Raw genomic sequence first — 26,103 nt, 5'->3', positions numbered from 1 at the left:
TAGGGGATGAGTGCTTCGCCACATATCCACAAGCTCCCACTGAGTCTGCCAATCCCTAAAAGTGTTGGCTAACTTATAGACTGGTGAGTCTCGGAGCCGAGGGTGTGATCGGTCCAACTCTGGGCCTGCAATGCAATTAAAGTCACCTCCCATGATGACCGTGCCGATCATGTAGGATGCTAATACTCCAAACATCCGCTCCAGAAAACTACTCTGGTCTACATTCGACCCATCTATATTAATTAGTGTACTGTCTTGTCCGTCTAGCCTCCCCGCCGCTATGACATATCGACCCTCTGGGTCTACCTTGTGCCCAATGTGCTGAAAGGGACCCCAGCTCTTATCCATATGACTACCCCCCTTGCAAACGCCCAGTATGACGTGTAATATGCTTGCCCTCCCCATCTCCGGTGCAGTGCAGCTCCATCTGAGGCTAGTGTATGAGTCTCCTGTAGCATTGTTATATGGATTCCCTTCTTATTTACCTGGGAGGATATTTTATATCTCTTATGCATGGAGTGCAGTTCCCTAACGTTCCAGGATAACAGATTATTGTCTGCCTTTTTTGCCATTGCTGTTTCTCATCATTTCCCCTCTCTGCTCCACATGTGCCAGGCCATCAATGCTTTCCTCAAAATTCTGTAGACCTGGATGCCGTATTTCTTTTCCCTCTTTGGCTAACAGCAGCACCCCAATCACAAAACATAGCACCATTTTAACCTCCTAACTCCCCTTTCCCAGGACAAGTGAGAAACTCTCTCCCATCCTAACTAAGCACTCCGGTGCTAATACAACAAGTGTCCAAAGTTTTGGGTAGCGGCAAAGCCAGTGTCCACCCAAAGGAAAGCCTTACCCCGCCCCCGGATCCCCCCACCCAGTGCATGCTACATTTCTTATTCAATGCCCAGTGTCGGGCCCCTTCCCATCATTTCCCCCTGTATACTTGCATGTCCTGATAACCTTCCGGCAATATCATCCGCCATTCTGGGAATTATTTCAGGGCGAGTCTGACTGGTTTTGCCCATTGTGCTGGTACTAGTGTCCGAGTCTGAGTCTCTCGGATCTTCCCACGACATTGAAGATATGCTCTTTGCCCCTTGCTTGCTCATGGATGCCACTGCCCCCACAGCATTCTCTCTGTCTCGTCGTGACTCTTCTACTGTGGGTAAGTTCCTGGATTTTCCTCCTTCTCCTGCAGTGCTTGTGTTATCCCGGCCTGATGGCGCATGCTTTTCTTCTTGTCTCTCATGTGGTGCTTTCACATCCACCCAGTCCCACACGTCCTGTGGAGTTTGAAGAACTTGGTTTCTCCCGCAGGGATCATCTGGAGCTTGGCCGGGAATATCATGGAAGATTGTACCTCCATTTGTCGTAGTTTCCTTTTGACTGCTGTGTAGGACGCTCTTTGCTTTTGTGCTTCCCTTGAGAAGTCCGGGAAAAGTAATATGATGCTGCTGTCAATTCGGAGTTGACCTTTGGTCGGGCTTGGCTCAGCACATGGTCTCTGTCTTTGTAGAAGACTAGTCGGGCTACTACTGGCCTCAAAGGCCGTCCTAGCGGGAGCACCATAGTTGCGATCGTGTGTGCCCACTCCCGAACAAAGTATGGTGACAGGCCTTCCTCGGCCACCCCTGTTCAGAGCCAGTTTTCTATATAGGCCACCATGTCATTCCCTTCAATTTTCTCTAACAGACCTATAATTCACAGGTTATTATTGCATTTTGCTCTATTTTCAGCGTCTTCCGCTCTGAGATCCAGCACTTGGATTCTCTTCTCTATCTCAGCAAATCTCGGAGCAGACGCAGTCACCTGAGGCTTCAGCTCATGGATCTTCTTCTCTGTCACCGTGACCCGATCTGCCAGCTTCCTGGGATCATCCCTGAGCAGGCCTAGGTCTTCTCGTAGTATATCAATTTTTGTTTCCACTGCTGTTCTCGACATTTATATGACCTTCAAGATATCATAGAGGCATGGGTCCTCTTGGGTCTCCATCTTATTAGTGCTTGCTCATGTTCTTGGGTGTGTGTCCCCAGACTCTTTTCCTGTCGACGCATGTTGCTGTTCTGTATCCCTCCTCTTGGATACTCTCCCCATGGTTTTGATGGCGCTCTGCTTGGGGATCCCCCCGTGCCCGCGTTGACGTCCGGGACGTGGATCTCTGCTTTTTCCGCTTGTGCTGGATAGCACTTACAGCCATTCCTCTGCCCTTCTCTTCATTCTCTGTGTCCGGTGCCACTATTCCCATTCGGTCAAGGCTTCCCCCAGTCTCACTTTGCGTATGTTTTTTTTATTAGCAGCTCTCATCTACCTCATACTGGTGCTCAGCCTACTAAATGGGACTTTTGAATGACACCTCTGTTCCTGTTGCTTCTGGTCAGCTCTCAGCTCTGTCCAGGCGTCTATCGCCCTTATCCTTTTCTGCTGAGTGCTACATTTAGCAATACCAAAGGGGGTTGATGGACGGATCGTTTGAGCAAATAAAACACTCATCCCCAGTCAACTGATCTGTGTTTAATCCATCATCATTCTTTAGCTAACTCCACCACCCCAGTTCAGACATGGCCATATGCAAATCAGCCTGCCCTGTGCCTCGTGGGAACAATCCAGCCCCAACTGCCAAGCCATGTCTTCCCTGGACCGGAAACAAGCATCCTCGGACCTTTTTCGTGTTCATAACCCTCATCAGCCAGGCTAGCTTGAATCCAGTGGCAGAGTGAGCAAGGGACCCACGTCTGGGCATACCCTGCCACTTAGGGTGAACAAAGCGATACCAAAGGGGATGATGGACGAAGCGTTTGAGCAAATCAAACACTCACCCCCAGTCAACTGATCTGACTTTAATCCATCATCATTCTTTAGCTCACTTCACCACTAAGTATGGGCGAATTTTGCAGATTTGCGGTCTGGGAATTTGCAAAAAAATCAGCGGGTTCGCTAAAAAATTTGCGAACTCACGGATTTGCACAAATAGAACGTTTTGTACTTTCTACTGGCTAATCAGTAAGTGCTACCTTGTTGGGTAAATGTATAGTGCTTTTCCTACACTACAGCTGCGTAAAGTGCCAGAAGAGTTGTCTCCAGTGACCATGGGTGTGTTACTATGCCATCGCGCCGCAGGGCGCAGGGGTCTCTTGAGTGAGCTGTCCATCATAGTGGGTAAATGGCGGGAAGACAGTGCACACCGTTAGTGTGTGGGCGAGGCCAAACGGGCGGGCTTCTATGCGAGTTCACATGCCTCTTGTGTGTATAAAAGGTCAGAGACCGATCAGAGAAGCAGATGAGGAGAAAGAAGCTCCTGGTCACAGGAACTGCAAGGGGATTGCGCTTGTGAAGTCAAGGATGCAAAGGCCTCTCTATCCATCATCACAGCTAATTTTGGATGGTAGATATGGGGAGAAAGCACACCTGCCCAGCCGCGACAAAGCTCACAATTGTTTTTGGGCTGATGAATGCGTTACTGAACTTGAGCTTCAACTCGAGCACCTGCTTTATTTATTTCTGTAAGTGCTTCCTGTTGAGGTTTAATTTTTGTGACAGGAGCATCGTGCCAGAATGAACGATACCCTTCATATTTATCCAAGAAGACACCACCGGTTTGTGCGATACCTCTACTCAACTGCCCAAAATCCGCCCGCAAGCGGATTTGCGAATTTTTCCGCAATTTCGCGAGATTCAAGGATGGCGAAATTGCCGAAAATCCGCAAAATACGCGAGCGGAACAGATTTTGCGCCCAGGCTTATCCACCACCCCAGTTCAGACATGGCCATATGGAAATCAGTCTGACCCTGTGCCTCATGGGAACAGTCCAGCCTGAACTGCCAGGCCATGTCTTCCCTGGACTCGAAACAAGCTTCCTGGGACTGGTTTCGGGTTCATAACCCTCACAGCCAGGCTATCTTGAATCCAATGGCAGACTGAGCAGGGGACCCACGTCTGGGCATACCCTGCCAACTTATGGCAAACAAAGCGATACCAAAGGGGATGATGGACTGAGCGTTTGAGCAAATCAAACAATCGCCCCCAGTCAACTGATCTGGGTTTAATCCATCATCATTCTTTAGCTCACTCCACCACCCCAGTTCAGACATGGCCATATGCAAATCAGTCCGACCCTGTGCCTCAAGGGAACAATTCAGCCCGAACTGCCAAGCCATGTCTTCCCTGGACCGGAAACAAGCATAATGAGAGCAATGGATTTAGGCCCAGATCTCTGTACTGGGGTGAATGTATGACATTCTTCTGCATTCTGTCCATCAACTGCTGTTTTTGCATTTGTCACCCAGTGTGGGACGGGTATGCTCAGACGTGAGTCCCGTGCTCTCCATGCCACTGGAATCAAGTTACCCTGGTTGATGAGGACTGAAAGCCCAAAACGGTCCTAGGATGCTTGTTTCCAGTTCAGGGAGGACCTGGCTTGGCAGTTCGGGCTGGACTGTTCCCTTGAGGCACAGGGTCAAGACTGTTTTGCATATTGCTCAGTTCAAACTGGAATGGCATGGTGAGCAAAAAACAATGGATTTATGCCCAGATCTTTGTACTGGGGTGAATGTATGACATTGTTCTGCATTCTGTCCATCATCTGTTGTTTTTTCAAGTGCTATATTTAGCCTTTCCTGTGCAGCACTTCTGAACTGCTTGGATTTCGGTGTGAGTGGCTGGATAGTGCTTCTCCTACTTTCTGTAGCAACAGTATCTTCAAGGTTTAGTGATCGGGTGGGTCCTTACCCTCCACAATTGTCTCATGAACTGTGTCTGGTCCCTTGTGTATTGTTTACCACGTACACAGCAGTTCCGCTCGGGGGCCTCTGGTGCTTTTCACTCCCTGTAGCGTTCTTGCCTACAATACCGCTTCAGAAGGCTGTCCGCTGGTGCCCCCTATTAGGCCGCAGGCCACAGTCCTTAGGGTCCCTGACACGCGTGGGCTGTTATTGCGGCCCACAGGCCTTCTTTCCATCTGCCAGACCCCCTCTCCCCTCTCTCTGCAGCGTTCCAGTGGAGGTGCTCCCTGGTATGCCTCAGTCTTCCAAGGGGATTTATTATGTGCCAGAACGTTCTTCTTTTGCTGCCCTCTCCCACCAGGACGCTGCCGGCAGGAACCGGTCACTCTGGTCTCCTGCCTGGTTTCTCTTTGTAAAAACAACAATTGATGGACTGAATGTGGATCAATGTCACACACTCCCCCAGTCAAAAGATCTGGGCCCAAATCCATCGTTTTTTTGCACTCCACACCACCCTGGGTTAGACAATGGTGATATGCAAATCAGCTCTGACCCTGTTGCCCCATGGGAACAGTCGAGTCTGAACTACAAAAGCCATGTCCTTCCCAGAACGGAATCAAGCATCCGAGGACCGGACCGGTTTCGAGGTAACACCTCTCATCAGCCCGGCTAGCTTGACTCCAAGTGGTGTGGAGTGCCTGGGACCCACGTCTGGGCATCCCCAGCGCACTTAGGGCGGCAAATGCAAAAACAACAATTGATGGACTGAATGTGGATCAATGTCACACACTCCCCCAGTCAAAAGATCTGGGCCCAAATCCATCGTTTTTTTGCACTCCACACCACCCTGGGTTAGACAATGGCGATATGCAAATCAGCTCTGACCCTGTTGCCCCATGGGAACAGTCCGGTCCGAACTACAAAAGCCATGTCCTTCCCAGAACGGAATCAAGCATCCGAGGACCGGACCGGTTTCGAGGTAACACCTCTCATCAGCCCGGCTAGCTTGACTCCAAGTGGTGTGGAGTGCCTGGGACCCACGTCTGGGCATCCCCAGCGCACTTAGGGCGGCAATTGCAAAAACAACAAATGATGGACTGAATGTGGATCAATGTCACACACTCCCCCAGTCAAAAGATCTGGGCCCAAATCCATCGTTTTTTTGCCATCCACACCACCCTGGGTTAGACAATGGCGATATGCAAATCAGCTCTGACCCTGTTGCCCCATGGGAACAGTCCAGTCCGAACTACAAAAGCCATGTCCTTCCCAGAACGGAATCAAGCATCCGAGGACCGGACCGGTTTCGAGGTAACACCTCTCATCAGCCCGGCTAGCTTGACTCCAAGTGGTGTGGAGTGCCTGGGACCCACGTCTGGGCATCCCCAGCGCACTTAGGGCGGCAATTGCAAAAACAACAATTGATGGACTGAATGTGGATCAATGTCACACACTCCCCCAGTCAAAAGATCTGGGCCCAAATCCATCGTTTTTTTGCACTCCACACCACCCTGGGTTAGACAATGGTGATATGCAAATCAGCTCTGACCCTGTTGCCCCATGGGAACAGTCCAGTCCGAACTACAAAAGCCATGTCCTTCCCAGAACGGAATCAAGCATCCGAGGACCGGACCGGTTTCGAGGTAACACCTCTCATCAGCCCAGCTAGCTTGACTCCAAGTGGTGTGGAGTGCCTGGGACCCACGTCTGGGCATCCCCAGCGCACTTAGGGCGGCAATTGCAAAAACAACAATTGATGGACTGAATGTGGATCAATGTCACAGACTCCCCCAGTCAAAAGATCTGGGCCCAAATCCATCGTTTTTTTGCACTCCACACCACCCTGGGTTAGACAATGGTGATATGCAAATCAGCTCTGACCCTGTTGCCCCATGGGAACAGTCGAGTCTGAACTACAAAAGCCATGTCCTTCCCAGAACGGAATCAAGCATCCGAGGACCGGACCGGTTTCGAGGTAACACCTCTCATCAGCCCGGCTAGCTTGACTCCAAGTGGTGTGGAGTGCCTGGGACCCACGTCTGGGCATCCCCAGCGCACTTAGGGCGGCAATTGCAAAATCAATTGATGGACTGAATGTGGATCAATGTCACACACTCCCCCAGTCAAAAGATCTGGGCGCAAATCCATCGTTTTTTTGCACTCCACACCACCCTGGGTTAGACAATGGCGATATGCAAATCAGCTCTGACCCTGTTGCCCCATGGGAACAGTCCAGTCCGAACTACAAAAGCCATGTCCTTCCCAGAACGGAATCAAGCATCCGAGGACGGGACCGGTTTCGAGGTAACACCTCTCATCAGCCCGGCTAGCTTGACTCCAAGTGGTGTGGAGTGCCTGGGACCCACGTCTGGGCATCCCCAGCGCACTTAGGGCGGCAAATGCAAAAACAACAATTGATGGACTGAATGTGGATCAATGTCACACAGTCCCCCAGTCAAAAGATCTGGGCCCAAATCCATCGTTTTTTTGCACTCCACACCACCCTGGGTTAGACAATGGCGATATGCAAATCAGCTCTGACCCTGTTGCCCCATGGGAACAGTCCGGTCCGAACTACAACAGCCATGTCCTTCCCAGAACGGAATCAAGCATCCGAGGACCGGACCGGTTTCGAGGTAACACCTCTCATCAGCCCGGCTAGCTTGACTCCAAGTGGTGTGGAGTGCCTGGGACCCACGTCTGGGCATCCCCAGCGCACTTAGGGCGGCAATTGCAAAAACAACAAATGATGGACTGAATGTGGATCAATGTCACACACTCCCCCAGTCAAAAGATCTGGGCCCAAATCCATCGTTTTTTTGCCATCCACACCACCCTGGGTTAGACAATGGCGATATGCAAATCAGCTCTGACCCTGTTGCCCCATGGGAACAGTCCAGTCCGAACTACAAAAGCCATGTCCTTCCCAGAACGGAATCAAGCATCCGAGGACCGGACCGGTTTCGAGGTAACACCTCTCATCAGCCCGGCTAGCTTGACTCCAAGTGGTGTGGAGTGCCTGGGACCCACGTCTGGGCATCCCCAGCGCACTTAGGGCGGCAATTGCAAAAACAACAATTGATGGACTGAATGTGGATCAATGTCACACACTCCCCCAGTCAAAAGATCTGGGCCCAAATCCATCGTTTTTTTGCACTCCACACCACCCTGGGTTAGACAATGGTGATATGCAAATCAGCTCTGACCCTGTTGCCCCATGGGAACAGTCCAGTCCGAACTACAAAAGCCATGTCCTTCCCAGAACGGAATCAAGCATCCGAGGACCGGACCGGTTTCGAGGTAACACCTCTCATCAGCCCAGCTAGCTTGACTCCAAGTGGTGTGGAGTGCCTGGGACCCACGTCTGGGCATCCCCAGCGCACTTAGGGCGGCAATTGCAAAAACAACAATTGATGGACTGAATGTGGATCAATGTCACACACTCCCCCAGTCAAAAGATCTGGGCCCAAATCCATCGTTTTTTTGCACTCCACACCACCCTGGGTTAGACAATGGTGATATGCAAATCAGCTCTGACCCTGTTGCCCCATGGGAACAGTCCAGTCCGAACTACAAAAGCCATGTCCTTCCCAGAACGGAATCAAGCATGCGAGGACCGGACCGGTTTCGAGGTAACACCTCTCATCAGCCCGGCTAGCTTGACTCCAAGTGGTGTGGAGTGCCTGGGACCCACGTCTGGGCATCCCCAGCGCACTTAGGGCGGCAATTGCAAAAACAACAATTGATGGACTGAATGTGGATCAATGTCACACACTCCCCCAGTCAAAAGATCTGGGCCGAAATCCATCGTTTTTTTGCACTCCACACCACCCTGGGTTAGACAATGGCGATATGCAAATCAGCTCTGACCCTGTTGCCCCATGGGAACAGTCCAGTCCGAACTACAAAAGCCATGTCCTTCCCAGAACGGAATCAAGCATAGAGCATAGAGTTTCTCTTTGTGGCAGGGGGACTTTCATACATGGTCCAGGCTTCTCCTCTCCCCACTGCAGGGCCAGGAATCCCAGGGGGAAATCACCCAATGTGCAGACAATATTTCCTCTAATGAGGCCTCCCAGATCCTCAGGCCTGCTCCGTCTTAGGCCATGGTCACCATCTTGCCCAGCTCGAAGTCCAGTCTCCTGCTGTCTGCCCTGAGCCCTTGTTTCGTCAGAGGGAAGGATCCACAATGCTCCCACATCCGCTTGCAGGCCGCTTTCACCTGTACCTTCCTCCTCGCTAGCTCCTTATTGCCCTGGACTCCTCAGGGCCCCACCAGCTCCATTTCAGTCAAGGTGGTCTTCCGCTTATCTGCCCACTTTGATCCTGCTGCCGGCTCTCAGCTCTGTAGTGTCAATGGGACTGCTCTTGGTGGTCTGCCCAGGAGATGGGTCCCGTCTACAAGCAGACCACCGATCTCCATGTACTTGCTCCGGGGCCCGGCTGTCTAGCTGCAAGGCACCCTCTGTGCCGTGATGCTTGGCCACCGCAGTGCCTCCGCAGCCCTCCGCAGTGCAGCCACAGCTGCCTCTGCATGATCTTCGCCCATGCCGCTTCTCACTGTGCAGGTAGCAAGGGCATTTACTTTCCTGCCATCTATGTGCTCGTAATCAGCGTCTGCTGCACCTCACGTACCTGAGGCATCCTAGGCGCTGTCTTTCTCCGCCAGTCAGATCGAAGCCGCCATTTTACTCAGACGTGCGGTCCCTTCACCAGTTGTGGTTCTCTGTCTGATCTCGGTGCTCCCCCACTTGGTTTGATTCCCCAGGGTTGGGGTGGATATCGCCTGTGCATGGGGCCCCTCTATATCGGGCAATATGGCACTGGATGGTGGAGCACCGGCGGGAGCTCAGGCTCAGGCTCCCGCTTCCATCGGCGTCCGGCCACACCCCCCAATTTTTTTTAAGTTATTGTATCGATATCCTGATATAGTCTTTTTGTTGTAGAACTGAATGACACATAGCCCTTGAATTATACATTGAAATGAGAACTGTTATTGTTAGGGACCCTGATGAAGACCAGTTTGCTCTTTTGAAAAAAAATATACATTTCTTCAAATAAAGAATATTTACAGAATCGACTGCCATTTGTTCGACCTCAGACTTGGTAGGTTTTTGTCTAAGGATAGCTACATGTTGGCCTTCTTGGTAACTGCATCATGGTTTGAACCCCTTGTGGCTATAAGGCACTGGTGCCTGTGGGCCTAATCTCACCTTTCTTCTCTGTGCGATGACTGTCACTAGGCTGACTCTGTGGGTCACATCCCCTCAAACCTGCCTTGTGAAAACTGCATCCTAATGTACTGGCATGCTGCATATGCTTTTCGGATACTGACCATTGTATTCTTTGAGGTTGGGAACCACCGACACATGCTTCTGTAGTCCCAAACCTGCTGCTGCTGAAAAATACATCTATCGGAGTCTGGGGCTCTGACAATGATCTATTGTTAAACTGGTTTTTCATTCAATAAGTCGCCTAAAAGTCAAGGGCACCATTCTGTGCTGGATCAGGTGCATGGGAAGTGATCCGATATGCTAGCATTTCTTCCATAACTGATTGACCTGCCACGTCTAATGTACATTTATTTTAGGGTCTTATATTTGCAGTATTCATCCAGAAAGGAGGCTTGCACACCAGAGTAGGACAAAGAAAACTTCAGACACGGAACATGTCTGTTAGATTTCCACTTTCTCTTGAGAATGTTCCTACGACTGTGAATGTATGGCAACAAAAAGCCCTTTTCCTCTTTGGAGTTCCAGTATATAAGAGTGTGAATTAGTGTATACCTTATATGGGATTATTCCAGGATAGAGCCACCTATTTATTATGCCATGTTTCATTATCAATTCCGGTCCTGAGCGGATATTACACACAGCAAGCTTATTCTCGATATTTTGTAAATGTACTCTTTTTTGAAACTTTAGAATGAGCATCAAAAATTTTGAAAGCTTTTTTTTAGTGTCAGGGTCAAAAAGCAACAATTGTGGAGTGGTAGGTAACTATTAGTTGTATTATGGCCTAGCTACGACAAGGTTAGAGTTGAAGAATGTTGAAAGCTTTTTTTTACTGTCAGGGTCAAAAAGCAACAATTGTGGAGTGGTAGGTAACTATTAGTTGTATTATGGCCTAGCTACGACAAGGTTAGAGTTGAAGAATGTTGAAAGCTTTTTTTTAGTGTCAGGGTCAAAAAGCAACAATTGTGGAGTGGTAGGTAACTATTAGTCGTATTATGGCCTAGCTACGACAAGGTTAGAGTTGAAGAATGCATTAGCTATTTGAGTCCTCATTATAAGTGTCCTTGATAACTGCGCTTTGTTCAGTAACTCCTGGACTGATATTTACTGGGGCATGCAGATTTTGATGCAGGTTGGACCCCTGCAGATTTTGATGCAGGTTGGACCCCTTTACATGACACACATTTGTAGTTGCAAGTTATTTATTGGACATGGTAAATTCGGACTCAGCGCTAAAACGATTCACCCAAAAACCGGGCAACTCGTAATGAGGGCCTCAGTGTACATTGAAAAGTCAACATGTTTCTGTACACATTACTGGCCAGTATTGGTCTGGGGCATTCATCTAGAAAAAACACACCTCTATGTTTTTAAAATTATAGCCTTGCAACTGGCCAGGTCCAGTGGATATCCCTTGAGGAATGACTGACATAATATCAAAAACAACAATATTATGAAGCAAAAGTATTTAAAGAAAACCACTTTCCTTGCACTCGCCGCATCGGTGATGCGGTAAGCACAAGGTAAGTGGCCCCAAAGCTCTTACCTGCACCGGCTGTGCTGGCGCATGGGTGTCGACCTTGCCTGCAAGATTGCTTTCGTGCAAAAACAATCCTGGGAGGCCTATTCCTCTTTCTATGTGTGCTGAAGACTGCAGCAGACATATAAAGAGGAAGAAAGGAGGGGAAAAAGAGATATTCCACCTTGGTACGCCACCCCTAGGAAGGTGTAAGATTTTGGCACATCCCAAAGTTTACAAGTTATTGTAATTTTGGGGATGCATCAAATTGATGGGAGTTGCGTGGTAACAGTCATGTGATACCCATGGAAGCCTTCCCAGTACACGTAACGCAACGCAGCAATTTGTGCTGCGTTGCGTTACTCCAGATTTTTGAAGCCTCTCAGAGCCATGCAAAGTGGCTTTGCGTGGCTTCAAACATTTGACTTAAAGGTTTGCCTCAGGCCTGTACCACGTTGCGTGGTGCAAACATGATGCAACCCTTGTATAAATGAGGCCCAGAATGTGCAACTAACACAGCCTTCCTGCTCAGGTTTCATCTGTCTGAGGCAAACTCCTAGGTGCTTCCTGGCACCTGAGACAGAACCACACCCGACCAGGGATGTGGGAATTTGGCAGATATTAATTTGAAGACAAAACTATGATTTCTCAGATAGATAAGTGGAAAGAACTCAAAATTATTTTTTAAAAGCAGCAGAATCACCTAACTATTCAGGTTAGTTGGAGCCAATATTTAAAAGATACCCAAAGCGACTTACGCCCTCATTGCAAACAACGGAACCTGCCACACCAAGAAGATTAGCAACAGCTACTATGCCATCCTGTAACACAATCAAAGAAAAGAAAATGTAAGAAAAAGCCACCATTGGAGACAACATATGATACATTACGAGAATCCGGTCACCTTTTTATATCTGTACATTTTTATTAAAATGCATCAAGAATGAATTTGAAAATGTATTTAAGCAGAGGTTTTGTCATAGTTCTAACAAAAGAGCATCATTTCAGATTGTGTAATTAATCAACATTTGGTTTTACCTCCTGGCCGCTTATAGGACAGTGCAGATGGAAGCAAGGGCAATTCCCCAATGTTTCAAGACAACTACTAGATAAGCAACTCTTTCACTTTGTTATCAAACAAACGGGCATATTCTCAAGCCCCTATCGCCACCACAATGTTACTGAAAGTGACGTTGTGGTGGCAAAAGGGGCCTTATTCACAAGGCAGCGTTAAGCCACTTAACGTGGCTTAACGCTGCCTTGCGAATAGGCCCCCTTTCACGCTATATTTAGCATGAAAAGGGCATGCAGTGGGTGTTGCGGTGGGCATTCCACTGCAACACCCATTGATATTTACGCCGCCCCCTATTCACAAGGGCAGCGTAAATAGGAGCTAACGCCAAACTTAAGACCAGGAAAACCCTGGTCCTAATTTGACAATACGAGGAGAAATGTTTTATTTCTCCTTGTTTATGCAATTTCCATGTGCGTTACCTTGTGCTTATGTTATGGGGGTTTATGCAAATGACAGTGGGATGAATGGGCAGACCAAAGGAGCTTAAGTATTGTTAATTTGGACAAAAAAGCAATTTGCATGTTCTTGAGGGGCTGCTCCCCCAGCTCATATGGGCAAACGTTGAATTGAATTATATGCCACATATTAATCCGCCTTGGTAAGTCTGGGGTATAACCATGGGACCCCAAATGCATGCCATTTCACTATATGGAGATGATATGATCCTTTATCTCCACGGTGCCTAAAGGGACCTGGACTCCCTTACCTCTGCCCATCATTATGTACATCGTCTCAATTCATAGAGCATGTCCCTGAGAGACGTGTCAGCTAGGACCGAGGCTCTGACATGATCCCCTTAGACATTAAAATACCTGGGGATACAGATCTACCATCAAGAAGAGGATCTTCCAGAGGACAACCTTGGCAAGGTTGTGTCTTCTCTAAGAACCTAATTAGACTTTTGGATAACCCTGCTGTTGTCAGTGGCAGGCTGTGTTGTGTTGTCAAATGTGGTGATGCTGCCGCAACTACTCAACCTCTTCTCCAACCTCCCAGTCACGATCCCCACACGCACTCTTGGGGACTTAGATTCCCTTTTGCAAAAGGCTATCTCGGGGAAACCGGTTGTACTATGAACTCTACATGTGGCCTACTGGCTACAGAAATTTACCTCGAAGCAGGGGAACCGGTGGGTGTGAGTCTCAGCAGGGACGTTCAATATCCTTAGATTCTAGGCAAATCACTTAATCTCCCCGTGCCCAATAAAAAAATGAATCCGTCTGTAACGCAACTGGCGCTCATGTGAAGTGCTCCGATACCGTCAGGTCTAGTTTATGCTATATAAAATCCCCCCCCCCCTCCAAACTTCCCTTGGCATATAAAGCATGGGGGCCCCAAACTTTACCCAAAATGAGCTCGCTTCTCAGCATTAAAGGGTGGCACTTTGGTTGGTTGGGCACCACGCCGTTGAGGTAAGTCTCCCCCAATCAGATATATTCACTTGGCCCATCTTAATAAGCAATTACTCCCAAGGGACCAACATCTACACCATTTGCAGATAACTCAGGAGTCTTTAAGGCGGGTTCCCAAGGGCTATAACTGCTTAACTCTACTCTCTGCTTGTCCCACTGAGGGGGGTCACAATGGGTGGCTAAGTTCTTACCAGCAGCACTCTGGTGGTCTGGGAGACAGTGCTATTCATGCGCTTGACAAACTCTTTCTTAATTAGAGCACATGGGAATATTAAGAGAGTGCATACAGGCATAAAATAATATACGTAACAATCGCAAAAAACGTTTCACAAACTTATGGTCTGTGCTTACTTTAGAGCAGAAAGAGACAAAGTCAGATTTTCTAATTCATAATTCCTCAAGATAATGGATCAGAAATGTGTGGCTGCCATTGTTGAACACAGCCCACAAATCAGTTAGAACAAAGCACAGACAAAACCTCTTCATAGATGTGGATCATTCAAGACAACGAGAAAACTTAACAGATCCTTGCTTGATGAATGGATGGTAAAGGATATCTGATGATTCTTCCACTTAAAACCCATTAGGTTTCGTTTCTTCCGCCTTCTATGTATGATATTAAACACATTCAGCATATCCCTCCTCAGATACTACTGGGTGTTCATGTCCCTATCGTCTAACTGGTAGGGAAACTGAAACCCTGATAGTAAGATGCTTACATTGTGCAAAAAACACATTACATTGGCAACTCCTGACATTGTTGTTGAATCAGTGGACAAATTATTAATGCAATAGCTTTCTTCATATGGAATTCAAACACACAACCACCCTACTGATCGGCACGTGGGCATATGGATTGTATGCTGGGAATGGATTTATTTGAACGTTTAAAATAAACGATTAACATTTTTCATCCCTGAGCGACCTTCCAAACAATTTTCAAAAGCAAACATTTAACAACAAAAAAATGAGCTAAGCTGAAAAATCATTAAGATAAATTATTTGCAAATTGTTTTTACCAGTTTCTTTACCAGCTCCCCTACTGGACACTCTATTCCTTCTACTAGATTGTTCTGAAACACAAAATGTCAAACAGTGAATGAGATTAAAGTGTACTTTGAATGCTAACAAGCATATAATCATCGAAATATTTATAGTTTAAATATACACATTCACGTTGGTTTCGGTGCATGTGTTCCCAGTCCTCTAATGTAGACACACTAAGATAAAAGCAGACTGTGCATATGGTCACACAATTAATTTCACAGATACAGGGACCATCAGGACAATATGCACCTTGGGCCCCAGGCCAGGGCACTGCTGGAGGTCGAGTCCCTCTCCCATCATACCTCTGAGGTGCAGATACTTTGCAGGTTCTGTTTTATATTGAAAATGGCTAAGTATAGAACATTCTTCACAGCGATTGTGCTGTCAGCCTAACCTTGTTTACATGTTCCCTTGGTGACTCAGAACATCCATGAAGAAAAACTGTAATAGAACATATGACATGAGCAGAATGCTCATTGCACATGTGCAGTGTGAAGTTCATGAATCTGCTTCTAGACACCTGCGAAGAAGTGAGTGACATATGCACACCACCTTGTTGTGCTTGGGCTAGACTCCAGTAAATATAGATGGCGAGTCGTATCGCCACCACAGTGGAACAACTGTGTTTCCCTAATCCACCATTTCTCTACACTACAACATGAGCTCCACAAGACAGGTAGCTTAAAGTTGGTTCTGCCAATGGCTCACATAAACTATATAAAGACAGTCAATGCATTGGTAACTCAAAGTCAAAGGCTAGTATGAACATCCTTATATCCACAGGGTGCTGACGAGGCGGCTGTTAGCACATCTGGTCTTTTTTGATTCCCTGTTAATGAATTTTCAAACAAATTGATAGTTGTCATTGGCAACTCTATATTGGTACATTTATTGCCCCTTCTGATGTAGACCCCAATAAACGTTGCACAAGAGCTTAAACCAATGTGAACTTTTTTTCTGCAGCCTGCATAACTTTGTATGATATATATTCATGATTTTACAGACAGCTGATACAACCATACTGTTTTCCTGTTACCAGTTAACCTGAGTGGAAGGTCCTTTCCTAGAGAGCGAGGAAGTGACAGAGAGAGAATGTGTGTGTGTGTGTGTGTGTGTGTGTGTGCGTGTGTGTGTGTGGGTGTGTGTGTGTGTGTGTGTGTGTGTGGGTGTGTGTGTGTGTGTGTGTGTGCATGCGCATGTGTGAATGGGTGTGCGTATGTTTGTGCATTTTGTACACCTATTTTTGTTGACCAACACTTATTTGTTCCTTATCAGGCTTTCATCCTGGGGAAGACCGAGAGAAAAGCACTAAAGGTGTAAATAGAGAGGAAGACAAAGAAGTAAAAACAGTTACTAAGGGAGAAAACCGAAAAAGAACTTGCAAGAGTGAGATAAAGGAACAGAAGTTGTGTGGCGGTGGATGAAAGAAGCCTGAGTTGGGATTAAGACTCCGCAGCCTTGGTGTGTGTCACCCCGATATTCGTGGACCCAGCCTCCGGCTTTTAGGTAAAACTTTGGGCCCTGGCACCTACTGTTTTACAAATTAAGCACTTTCAGTAGCGTCTTCCACCTGCACATTTTGGATTTTTAGTTAACAGATTCCTTAATATTTGTAATAAAGACATATTGAAGTGTGCATTTTTATTTTAACACCGAAAAGTGTAATATGAATAAAAGATGTTACAATATACTTTAAGTCACACGTGTGAAGTGATTTTTCTCCTTCATCTGAGACTATCTATCATGACTGAATCCAATCCCTGTTAAATTCCAACCCTTGCTTCAAATGCACCATTTCACTCCTGTGGAAGTCCCCTACAAAAAGAAGTTTCATAGAATCATAACAAAATCTCCTGTCTACCTTCTTCTTATGCATTATTAAGCAAGAACAGTAATCCAACATTTAGCGCTGCATTCTTAGTGCAAAAAGCACCCTTGTGTCCAAAATCTGCTAGCTGATGCATTTTGCGCTAAGAATAAGAGACCACCCCTGCGGCTAGGGGAGGGGGGCCTTTAGTGGGCATTCCGTGCACACCTCTGTAGGTAAGTTTCGTTTTCAGAGGTTGGACGTCATGGGGAGGGTCTCTCGGTAATGCGAGACGCTTGGTGGGCGTCTGAGGACCCTCCTCCCAAGGCGATAAGGAGAGCAGCACCCCGGGGTGTGGCTCTCTTTCGTCTCTCGCCTTGGTAACAAGAAGGTCAGCCGAAGAATAGTTGCTGCGGACTCGGGCCTGGTGGCCTTTTTGTTTTACACACAGGTGAGAGGCCATAGCGTAGCGAGGGCTTAATGCAGTAGTGTATGGTGCCGGGAGCCTCAGGTTTGGGCCCCGGTGATACCGTATGTTCATTCAGGATGGTTTACTTTTTTCCCTTTTGTTGCGCAAAGTTCAAATGCATGCGGGCGGTAGGAGGAATCTGGCCTGCCTGGTAGTCTTGAGGCGGGGGTAGCGAGCGGCGATATTGCGCTGAGCGAGTGCAGGGATATTAGATAGACGCAGGAGGGGCGTTGCCTTTCAACCCGCGTGGCGTGCTGCAGTGCGCGTCGGCCTAGGGTTCCGAGGTGAGCAGGGTTCGAGTCTCTAGGGATATGTGGCAACATAGTTAAAGTAAAAAATAAATAAGTAAACAATAGAACAAGGAGAGAAGAGCGCAGCGTTATGCTGGGGCGCAATGCTTAAGAGAAAGATTGTCTGGGGTTTTAGGAAGCACATTTGCGTATGCGGCGGGGTAATGGGTTTCACCTTTTGCTTTTATGCCGATTAAGTATGTCACAATAAACATGCTCCTTGTAGGTGAGTGGAGCGCAGATCTTTTGCTGCGGGGTATTACGGCAGAGATGTGGAGGAAATGGGAGGGGGAGCCAGAGCGCGATGTCAAGGTGATTGATGGGCTAGGGGCTCCGTGATAGTGATTCAGGTTTAGGAGACGCGTCCTGGAGGCACGGAGGGGCGCAGCCTGAGGGCGCTGTATATGCAGGGCTGTAGTTCACCATACGCTGCACATAGGATAATTCGACATGTGGAATGTATTTTTAAACGATATTCAGGATAAGGAAATTGGAAATTAGATCGCACAAGCTGCTTCTTCATTCAATACGGATTCTTGGGGTGTTACCTCAGGTATGTTGGTCGCATTATGAGGTACAACTGCTGCAGCTAGCATATTCCTTAGCGTTCTTGGGGGCATTCCGGGTATCAGAGCTAGTGCCAAGCTCCAAGAGGGAAAGACAGGGTGGAATCGCCATTGATGATGTGGTGATTGCAGCGGGCTTGCTACAGGTCAGGGTACGGAGGTCGAAGACAGACCCACTGGGGAAAGGAGTATGGGTGCAACTGAGAGCAAGTCAGGGGGCGGGCTACTGCCCGGTGATGTTGATGGAAAGGTTCATGCAGATGAGGCCGGGATGTGAGGACAATAGGCTGTTGGTGCATGAGGATGGTACACCGCTGACGAAATTCCAGTTCACGCGAATATGCAAGCGGGCTCTGGAATTGTTAGGAGAAGACATAGCTCATTTCACGTCACATTTGTTCCGTATTGGGGCAGCTACTACAGCAGCGGAATTGGGATTGTCACCGGGTGCAATCAAGAGAGTGGGCAGGTGGAATTCAGCGAGTTTTGAGCGCTATGTGCGACCACAGCTGGTATAGGTGGGGTGGTATTTTCAACAGGTTGGTATTTACGCACTTCTCTCTTTCTATTTTTTCTTTGGTCTCGCTTTCAGGGGTGGCAAGTCAGAGGATGCAAGTATGCTGGTGTGGCGATTCGGTCATATGCAGAGCGGGGAATTGGTTTGGAGAGTCTGGGGTGGACATGACGCAAAGGGCCTTGGGAATGGTCCTCAATTGGTTAGGGTTAGAGGGTCTGCGGGGTGAGGACGTTTCAGCTCATTTGCGGAGTGCGCTCAATAAAGGTTTGCCTATTCCAGACGTGCTTGTTATTCATGTCGGGGCCGAAAATATGGTCCCAGGGGGCAGGCGGGGAGCCAAGGAGGCATTATTCTCTCTTCTTACTTGGATCAGAAGGGCTTTGCCGGACACAGCAATTATTTGGTCAGAGGTTCTCACTCGGAGAGAGTGGGGGGGCGATGTGCCGTCAGCAGCAATGAATACGTCAGTGAGAAAAATGAATAGAGAGGTGGAAAAGCTGTTGCGGGGTTCACAGATACTGGTTATTAGACATACCTTGCTGCAGACATGGACTCCAGATGCGTATCGGACAGGGGGGGGTGCACCTGACCAGGGTAGGGCTGGAGGTGTTTGTGCAAACAATTCTGGGGGCCATTGTGTTACACCCTGGTATAGTGGCAGGGCGTTATCATGGGGGGAGGGCAAGAGCACCAGTGGGGCTCCTTGCCCTGTGGCGGGGTCCCTGATAAGAGAAAAGGCTGAGGGACTCCTTTTGGACAGAAAACGGTTGACCCTGGAGCAGGGGAGGCAGTTATGGCGGCTCTAGGCTGGCGGGAGAGGGGCCGTCCTGCTGGTGGTCCTGGACTCTCTGGCTCTACCCTAGTACCTGGTGGCTTGGAAAGGGGGTGGTGTTGTGTCCTGCTGGTACAACACTCCTCTAGAGATGCCAATTTGTATATATTTGGTAAACTGTGGCGCATATGTATGGGCGCAGCATTTATGTGTTAAATTTAATAAATGGTAAATGTGGGAAGTTTTACCCACAACTGAAATGGATTTTGGTATAATAATAAAGCTACGCAGAGGACATCAATCATTTGTAAGTGTTTTACTGGGAGAGGGGTGAGCCTGGGGTAAAGAGCGAATGGCACGAGATATCCCCACTAAAGAGCACTACATGCTACAGGACATGAACAACAGTGGTCAGCAGCTGCTCACTCGCTCCTAGTTCGATGTTGCTTCGCTCCTGCTGTGGGATTTTTGACCCAAATTACTCAAGCTGGCGTAATTGCCTAATTTCAGTAATTTTGCATCGCAAGAGTAGTGCCTAATTACTGAAATTACTCAGGTTACTCCAGCATAACAACATTTTCGCCTAGGCCTAGTTAGGAGAAACTACTGGTTTTGATGTAATCAGAGAGCAGTAGTCCATTGTCAGCAGGTTTTGTGCTGGACTTCACTCGGACTTTGTGGGCGATCGAGCCCTGAGGCCCAAGTGTCCTCCCTGTGCTAATGGAACAACGGGTGGCCACAGGAAGAACCTCAATGTCAGCTCAGCATCAGCATCGTAATTTGGTATCTTCGGCATCCTGCATCCTTTGCATAAGGACCACTCCTTTGGCTTTTGTGTCTGTTCACCGAAAGGGCCTGAATCTGCACTGGCGACTACTTACATCCAGGGGTACTTGTTGAACTGGTCCTGATTGGTCCCTGTGACCGGCTCCTTATTGGTGATGGACCCCTAAGAGTGACCTTATAGGCATTTTCAAGTTGCAGTAGATTGCAACCATTTATTGCCTGCACCGCCCTGGCTCGCCCTAAGAAAAGCCATTGAGTATTAGTAGGCCTGGTTGCAAGAGTCACCTTTCCTAATGTTCTGTGTGTTCTTGCTCACGAATCATGTTCATTGTCAGAAGGTACATTTCATTTAGTATGAAGCACTGCACTGGCTGCTCTTTAGTACCACTGAGTCCTGAGCTTGCCACTATTCCATACTTGCCAATCCTAGTGACTCAGAAGGTAGGCCACTGCTTGTTCTGCTAGTGAACCAGTGACAGATTCAATGCTATTATTGTGCCACTTCTAAGGAGACCACAACGGGCCTGTGCAGTTGTATCCCTGCACTCCCGCATCAAAACAAAAACAAAGTGCAGCCAGGGATTATATGGCCTTGGATCATTTCAGAAACAGATCCCGTAAAATGAGACCAGGGGTTAATTAACAGGGCTGACACTGGGAAGCGCACCGCTTATACCCAACCCTCACTTCAGACAAAAAGCTTCTCTGAAATGTGTCCTTTCCTCTCGCCATACAGGAAATGTGTTTATGCCACGGATTGCCAAACCATACTAGCCAGCATTCTACATCCGTAAAGCAGTTTTAAAAATGCTTCTTAGCATGCGGATGACATCACAGAAAAGAACAAATCACGATCATTTACCTCTCAGTGACATCATGGGAAATGGCCATGTTCCCCTCCGGTGCAGAGCACGTCCACACGGAGTGGGGGTGCAGTTAGAGGGTATCCTAAACGGATCCAGCTGATTCTGCACCCAACAGAAACACAGTATCTCTTTACTTCCAAATGTGGACTCCGGCTTTTGTTTCCGACTCCTCCTATATATCCTTTATGTTAGAGGGTGATTGGGTGTGACTGTTTCCAGCCTGCACATTGTTCTCAGCCACACATGGCTTCCAGGTTCAACCTTTTTAATTCAACGATAGAGCTTATAGGCTTTGGCTTTATCAGAACTATTCCCCAGCACCAGCAGGAAACAGAGAAAGATCCCAGGGACGGAAAGAGGCCTGCGGAGAAACAAAAAGGATACAAAAAAGGATACAAAAAGGGAATGCGCTAGACAGAAGGTATAGTAAGCATTATAGTGACTAAATAGAGCAGAAAAAAAAGGAAGGTGAAAGCACACAAGGCAGGGAAGAAGACAGAAGGAAGAGGGCAAAACTGCAAGTTGTGGATTAAATATCTACCCAGCTTGGGCAAAGTGAAAACCCATTGGGTTCCACCTGATAACTACATGAGAAGTTATTTGGAAAAAGGAATGCATGATATCTTACAAATACTGCTGTGTGGTGTGATGCAAGACAAACAAAAAGAGTTGCCATGCAGGCATAGAGCGCCCGCCAATGCAGAGAACTGAACATCTGCTCTTGCTGTAAATGCCAATATAGTCAAGGAATATTATCTATTTCGTGGCATTGCATGAAGACATAGAAGTGATCTAAGAGTAACAAATACATTGTGAGGCGATGGCGTGGATAATCAAGGGCAAGGAGCTCATTTCAAGTTTAGGGGCGGGTACGTAAAACACTGGGGTTAATTGGCCATGAACCTATAGCTCTAAAATATGGCTCTGATGAAAGTGGGGATAGCACTCAACACAGACAGGAGCTTATGGTTCCTTACATCCCTTTTCAAGGCGACCCACCCTTGAAGGGATGGGTTTTAAACAAATGGAATGTTGACAGTAGTGTGTGTGTGTACTGTCCAAATAATAGATGGCAAACTGAAGGCACGCTTGAATACTTAAATATAAGCCCTCAAAACACATTAGAATGACAAAATAGAACCTTAAATCAAATTAACACCACCTCCCTTTCCAACCAGGAGAGTTTTACATTAATAGATGTACAATCAGAACAGATTTTTGTGGATAAGGTGATATCAGTGGGAGGCGCTGTGTCGTGTGCTCTTTTAAAATCTTTTTGATTGTATGATCAGGTAGACGACCGGCTTGGACCAAATATTGCCCTGTTTAGAGATCACATGTGAAGAAAATACTTGAATTGAGGAAGCTGCATTTTCTGAGTATTGACCTGGGTCTGGCCAGGGTGGAAATGAGGTTAAACCAGAACAATCTGGAGTCTGGACAAACTGAACATGCAGATAAGAAAGGGAAAAAGTGCGCGCGGAAAGGTACAGCACTGCAAGAAAGTGATAATTGTTTGTGGTTGCAAAGCCATTGTCCTAGGACCGATATTTGGCACAGAAATTATCCTAACGGGTACCAGGAACAGAAAGACGGCATCACATGGTGAGAGCATTCATAAGGGTCAAAACAGGATTTGTAAAAATGTCAGTCTTTCTTTGAGGACCTATATAGAGTTTTCAAAGTGAACACTGAAAACCCTTAAAAGCTACTTGTGGAAATATATATAGTCTGATGTGGCAGATGTTGAGGGATACTGCCCAAAACTAATTGTGTGTGGTAAAATGACACGTGGAAAGGTGAAACATGCAGCAGGTGATGCTCTTGTGGAGAAAGGTTTTACTGAACATGAGAGTGGCATTTGTAGCACACTACTAGCAAGTGGTGGAGGTTGTAAACAGATTTCTGAAAAAAGTTTGATGGCAGCAACATAACTGCAGTGCGCTGTGTACTGTAGGCCTAGGCAACTGTACCACTAACTATGTCTTGCTTACAGCGTGTAAGATTTCTTTAGCTGGAACCTGATTTTAGCATAGATTTGGTGCTTAGAGGAGTGTGTCAGACAGTTTTGTATCACTATAACTATAACTATATAGACCAAACGCATGTGGCAGGTTTTTATGAGAAGTTATTTGGCGGTTTTAACATTCGGAGGGACAGGTAGGAGAATAATTGGTAGATGAGGAAGAAAACACAAAGACTAAGGACAAGTGTAGTAAGGTGATTTTACCTTGGATTTTGAGGAATATTGCTGAGGCAACTGGTCAGATAGGCTCAAGTGAATTTCTTGGACTCTTGCCAAAATTATGAAAGGACCTGAATTCAAAAGCACTAGTGGGAGCCAGAGAAGTTTTAAGGCAAGGGCAAAGTGGCCCAGTGCCCAGCCTTTCAAGGGGGACCTTGATAGAGCCAGCTCTGTCCCTCAGAGAGTCTTGCTTATGACCTTGAAGAATACTGAAACAGATTGTTTTAAATACCCTTTTCTTTTAATTTTGGGGCAGATTTATGTTAACTGGCGCATCCCCAGGGATGCGCCAGTTAACATGCGCCACAGTGCGCCACAGCTCCGCCAGCCATGGTGCGCCGCATTTATAATGCGGCGCACCATGGTGCAAAAACGGCACAGATGCGTGACGCATCTGTGCCGGAAATGTGGCGCATTGCTGGAGTTGCGTCGCAAGCGCGACGCAGCTCCAGCAAGGCTCGGGGTGCCCCATTTTAAGAATGCTGCGTCAAGACCTACGCCTGCTTCAAGCAGGCGCAGGCTTTTGACGCAGCATTGGCTTAAAAGTGACTGAGTGAAATCTCATAGATTTCACTCAGCCACTTTTGCGAGGCGCACCTGCCCCGGAACGCCCACCCTGCGCCGGAACGCCCACAAGTGGCGCAGGGCTTTACAACGTGACGCATCTGCCTAGATGCGTCACGTTGTAAATCGTTCGTAGGGATGCGCCATGTTTACGCCGCCTTGCGTGACGCAACAGCGGCATAAACGTGGCGCAAGGGCCTCATAAATCTGCCCCTTTGTTTTTAATGCTGGTGATGCGTGAGTCTCTAATAGATATTTTGCAGTGAAATGTCGTGTTTATGTTTCATGCAACATCCATAAAATGTGTTTCTTTTAGATCAAAACAGGTCCTGACAAATGAAAAATAGGAGGGTGTCTCAGAGATTATTATTTGCAGTAATATCCCTGAATGTTATATTTAAATGCATTTAGAATTTGTATGAGTTGCCTGAGCACTGTCAGGGACCTGGCCAAAGAGGACATGAAAAAACTGATATTGGATCATAAATTCAAAGCTGTTCCCACAAAATGTGATCAGCCCATGGCACCAAAAATCCTTAAGATGTCCCTGCTTTGAGCAGAGGAGCAAGGGTGTGTATGTAGAACCAGAGGAGCTGTTGAAGCTGGGAGGTGCCAGGTCAAGGGAACTGAATACAAGCATGAGGGGCAGTGGTTTGAGACAATTTTGAGTTTGTGAGGATGCTTAGGCGTGCCATTGGTGGGCAGATTTTGAAAAATCCTTTTAGATGTTTTCAGTGGAACTGTGGGGACTCAAACTTTTGGGGGACACATTTCTTTTAAATAGGAGTAGCAACTCCAGGAGCTAAATTGGACATGGAAATTAAGGAGATTTTTGCCTTCGGCTATTGCAGGTATAAAGATTTAGGGGGACAATGAATGACAGAGAGGAATACCTACCTCCTTTCTTCTATTATTACACATTTCAGTCAGCTAAGTGGGAAGGCAAAGCTGGAAATGTGTACATATGACCACATGATTGTTAGGTGATCATGGGCACATGCAGACAATATGAGTTAATGGAAAGAGATGACCTGTTTCTTTAAAAATGTGGAAATACACTGGTGAAAGGAAAAAGACACACCTGTTTTTGTTAGCTGTACATCTCGAATAAAAGGAATGGATACAGTAGACAAAAGTGAAACCAGCTAACCAGGTTAAATTAGGGCTATTCGAAGGGGCGTGGCTAGCGCCCGAGGAAGATGGCGGCACTCTCGTGACTTGCCTGCGAGGTCGGGGCTCTCTGAGGGATTTTTGCACACCAACCGCGTCTAGATGTGTGGCACATTAACTAAAACAAAGTCGGAATGTGACAGCTTTCAAATGGAGAGTCTCTCATTTTATTCCTGGCAAGCTTTGCATCTCAAATGAGCGCTGTGCTCACAGCTGAGGCACTGACGGCTGTTATTCTATTTTGGCTACGCAGAGGGAGCTGTTTTTCATTGTGTATTTTGTCTCCATTGACAGCAGTTATTCACGCTTGACAAGGAAACACACCGGCATGTAATGGAGCCCACAAGCTAAGTTCTGAAAAGATTTTTTGCATCTCTTTGACCCGCAATGCCCCTATTCTGCCCCGCTATACTCCTAACTAAATAGAGCAGCAACCAGGCGCGCAACACCCATTGCACTCACCGGGCTTCAGCCCCCCCCGTCGTGTGTGGCAGCCCGGGATGAGACAGACCCCGGGCACACATAGAGCCGCACCTGAAGTTTAACAGGTCTTTAAAAGACTATTTGAATGTGAATGGCCTTGAAGTTGTTTCACCCCTTCTAAGAGCCCCAGCAGCCCCACTCTGCCTACTGATTAAAGGTTCAGCCCCCCCGAAATTTTTTCTTAGCCCCCCCGAAATTTAGCTGTAGTTGCGCCTTTGGCAATAACTATTACTTTAAAGCTGCCTGCATGCTGAGGTAATCGCTGTTACCGCGCACTGAGGAAATTATTTAATGCCTTCATATTAATGACTATTCATGTCTGGCACGAGAAGTTAAGGAGGAAAGTGAAATTTGGCCTTTTTCAACGCACTTATCAATTTTTTATTAGCAGGCTTTGTTTAGGCATATCAGTCACCTCATCTCTAAATTGCTAATTTGTTTATGTGGAATTGTCGTATCATTTGGTTGATTTTTCCAATGCTTGCAAAGTTACATGGAAGTACCTCACAGCTATTTATTTAAAATGTTTTTTCAATTTTTTATTTTTTATTCTAGCATTAGG

The 26,103-nt window shown here is 47.2% G+C and overlaps 1 protein-coding gene across 3 annotated transcripts in view; it reads right to left on the bottom strand.

Annotated features, from left to right (window-relative positions):
* Positions 1–26,103, bottom strand: part of LOC147703275 (uncharacterized) — a 166,166-nt gene that overhangs the window by 3,858 nt on the left and 136,205 nt on the right. For all 3 annotated transcript variants that reach the window (XM_086931730.1, XM_086931732.1, XM_086931731.1), the window contains 2 exons: positions 14,979–15,032; positions 12,231–12,293 (listed from right to left, as the gene is read on the bottom strand). In XM_086931730.1, coding sequence (XP_086787856.1) covers positions 12,231–12,293; positions 14,979–15,032 — 117 coding nt within the window. The remainder of the gene's footprint in view (positions 1–12,230; positions 12,294–14,978; positions 15,033–26,103) is intronic.

This window comes from Lissotriton vulgaris, chromosome 7 (assembly GCF_964263255.1).
Source record: "Lissotriton vulgaris chromosome 7, aLisVul1.2, whole genome shotgun sequence".
Lineage (NCBI taxonomy): Eukaryota > Metazoa > Chordata > Amphibia > Caudata > Salamandridae > Lissotriton > Lissotriton vulgaris.
The sequence above is the reverse complement of the archived record's forward strand: the minus strand, read 5'-3'. Positions and strand labels throughout refer to the sequence as shown.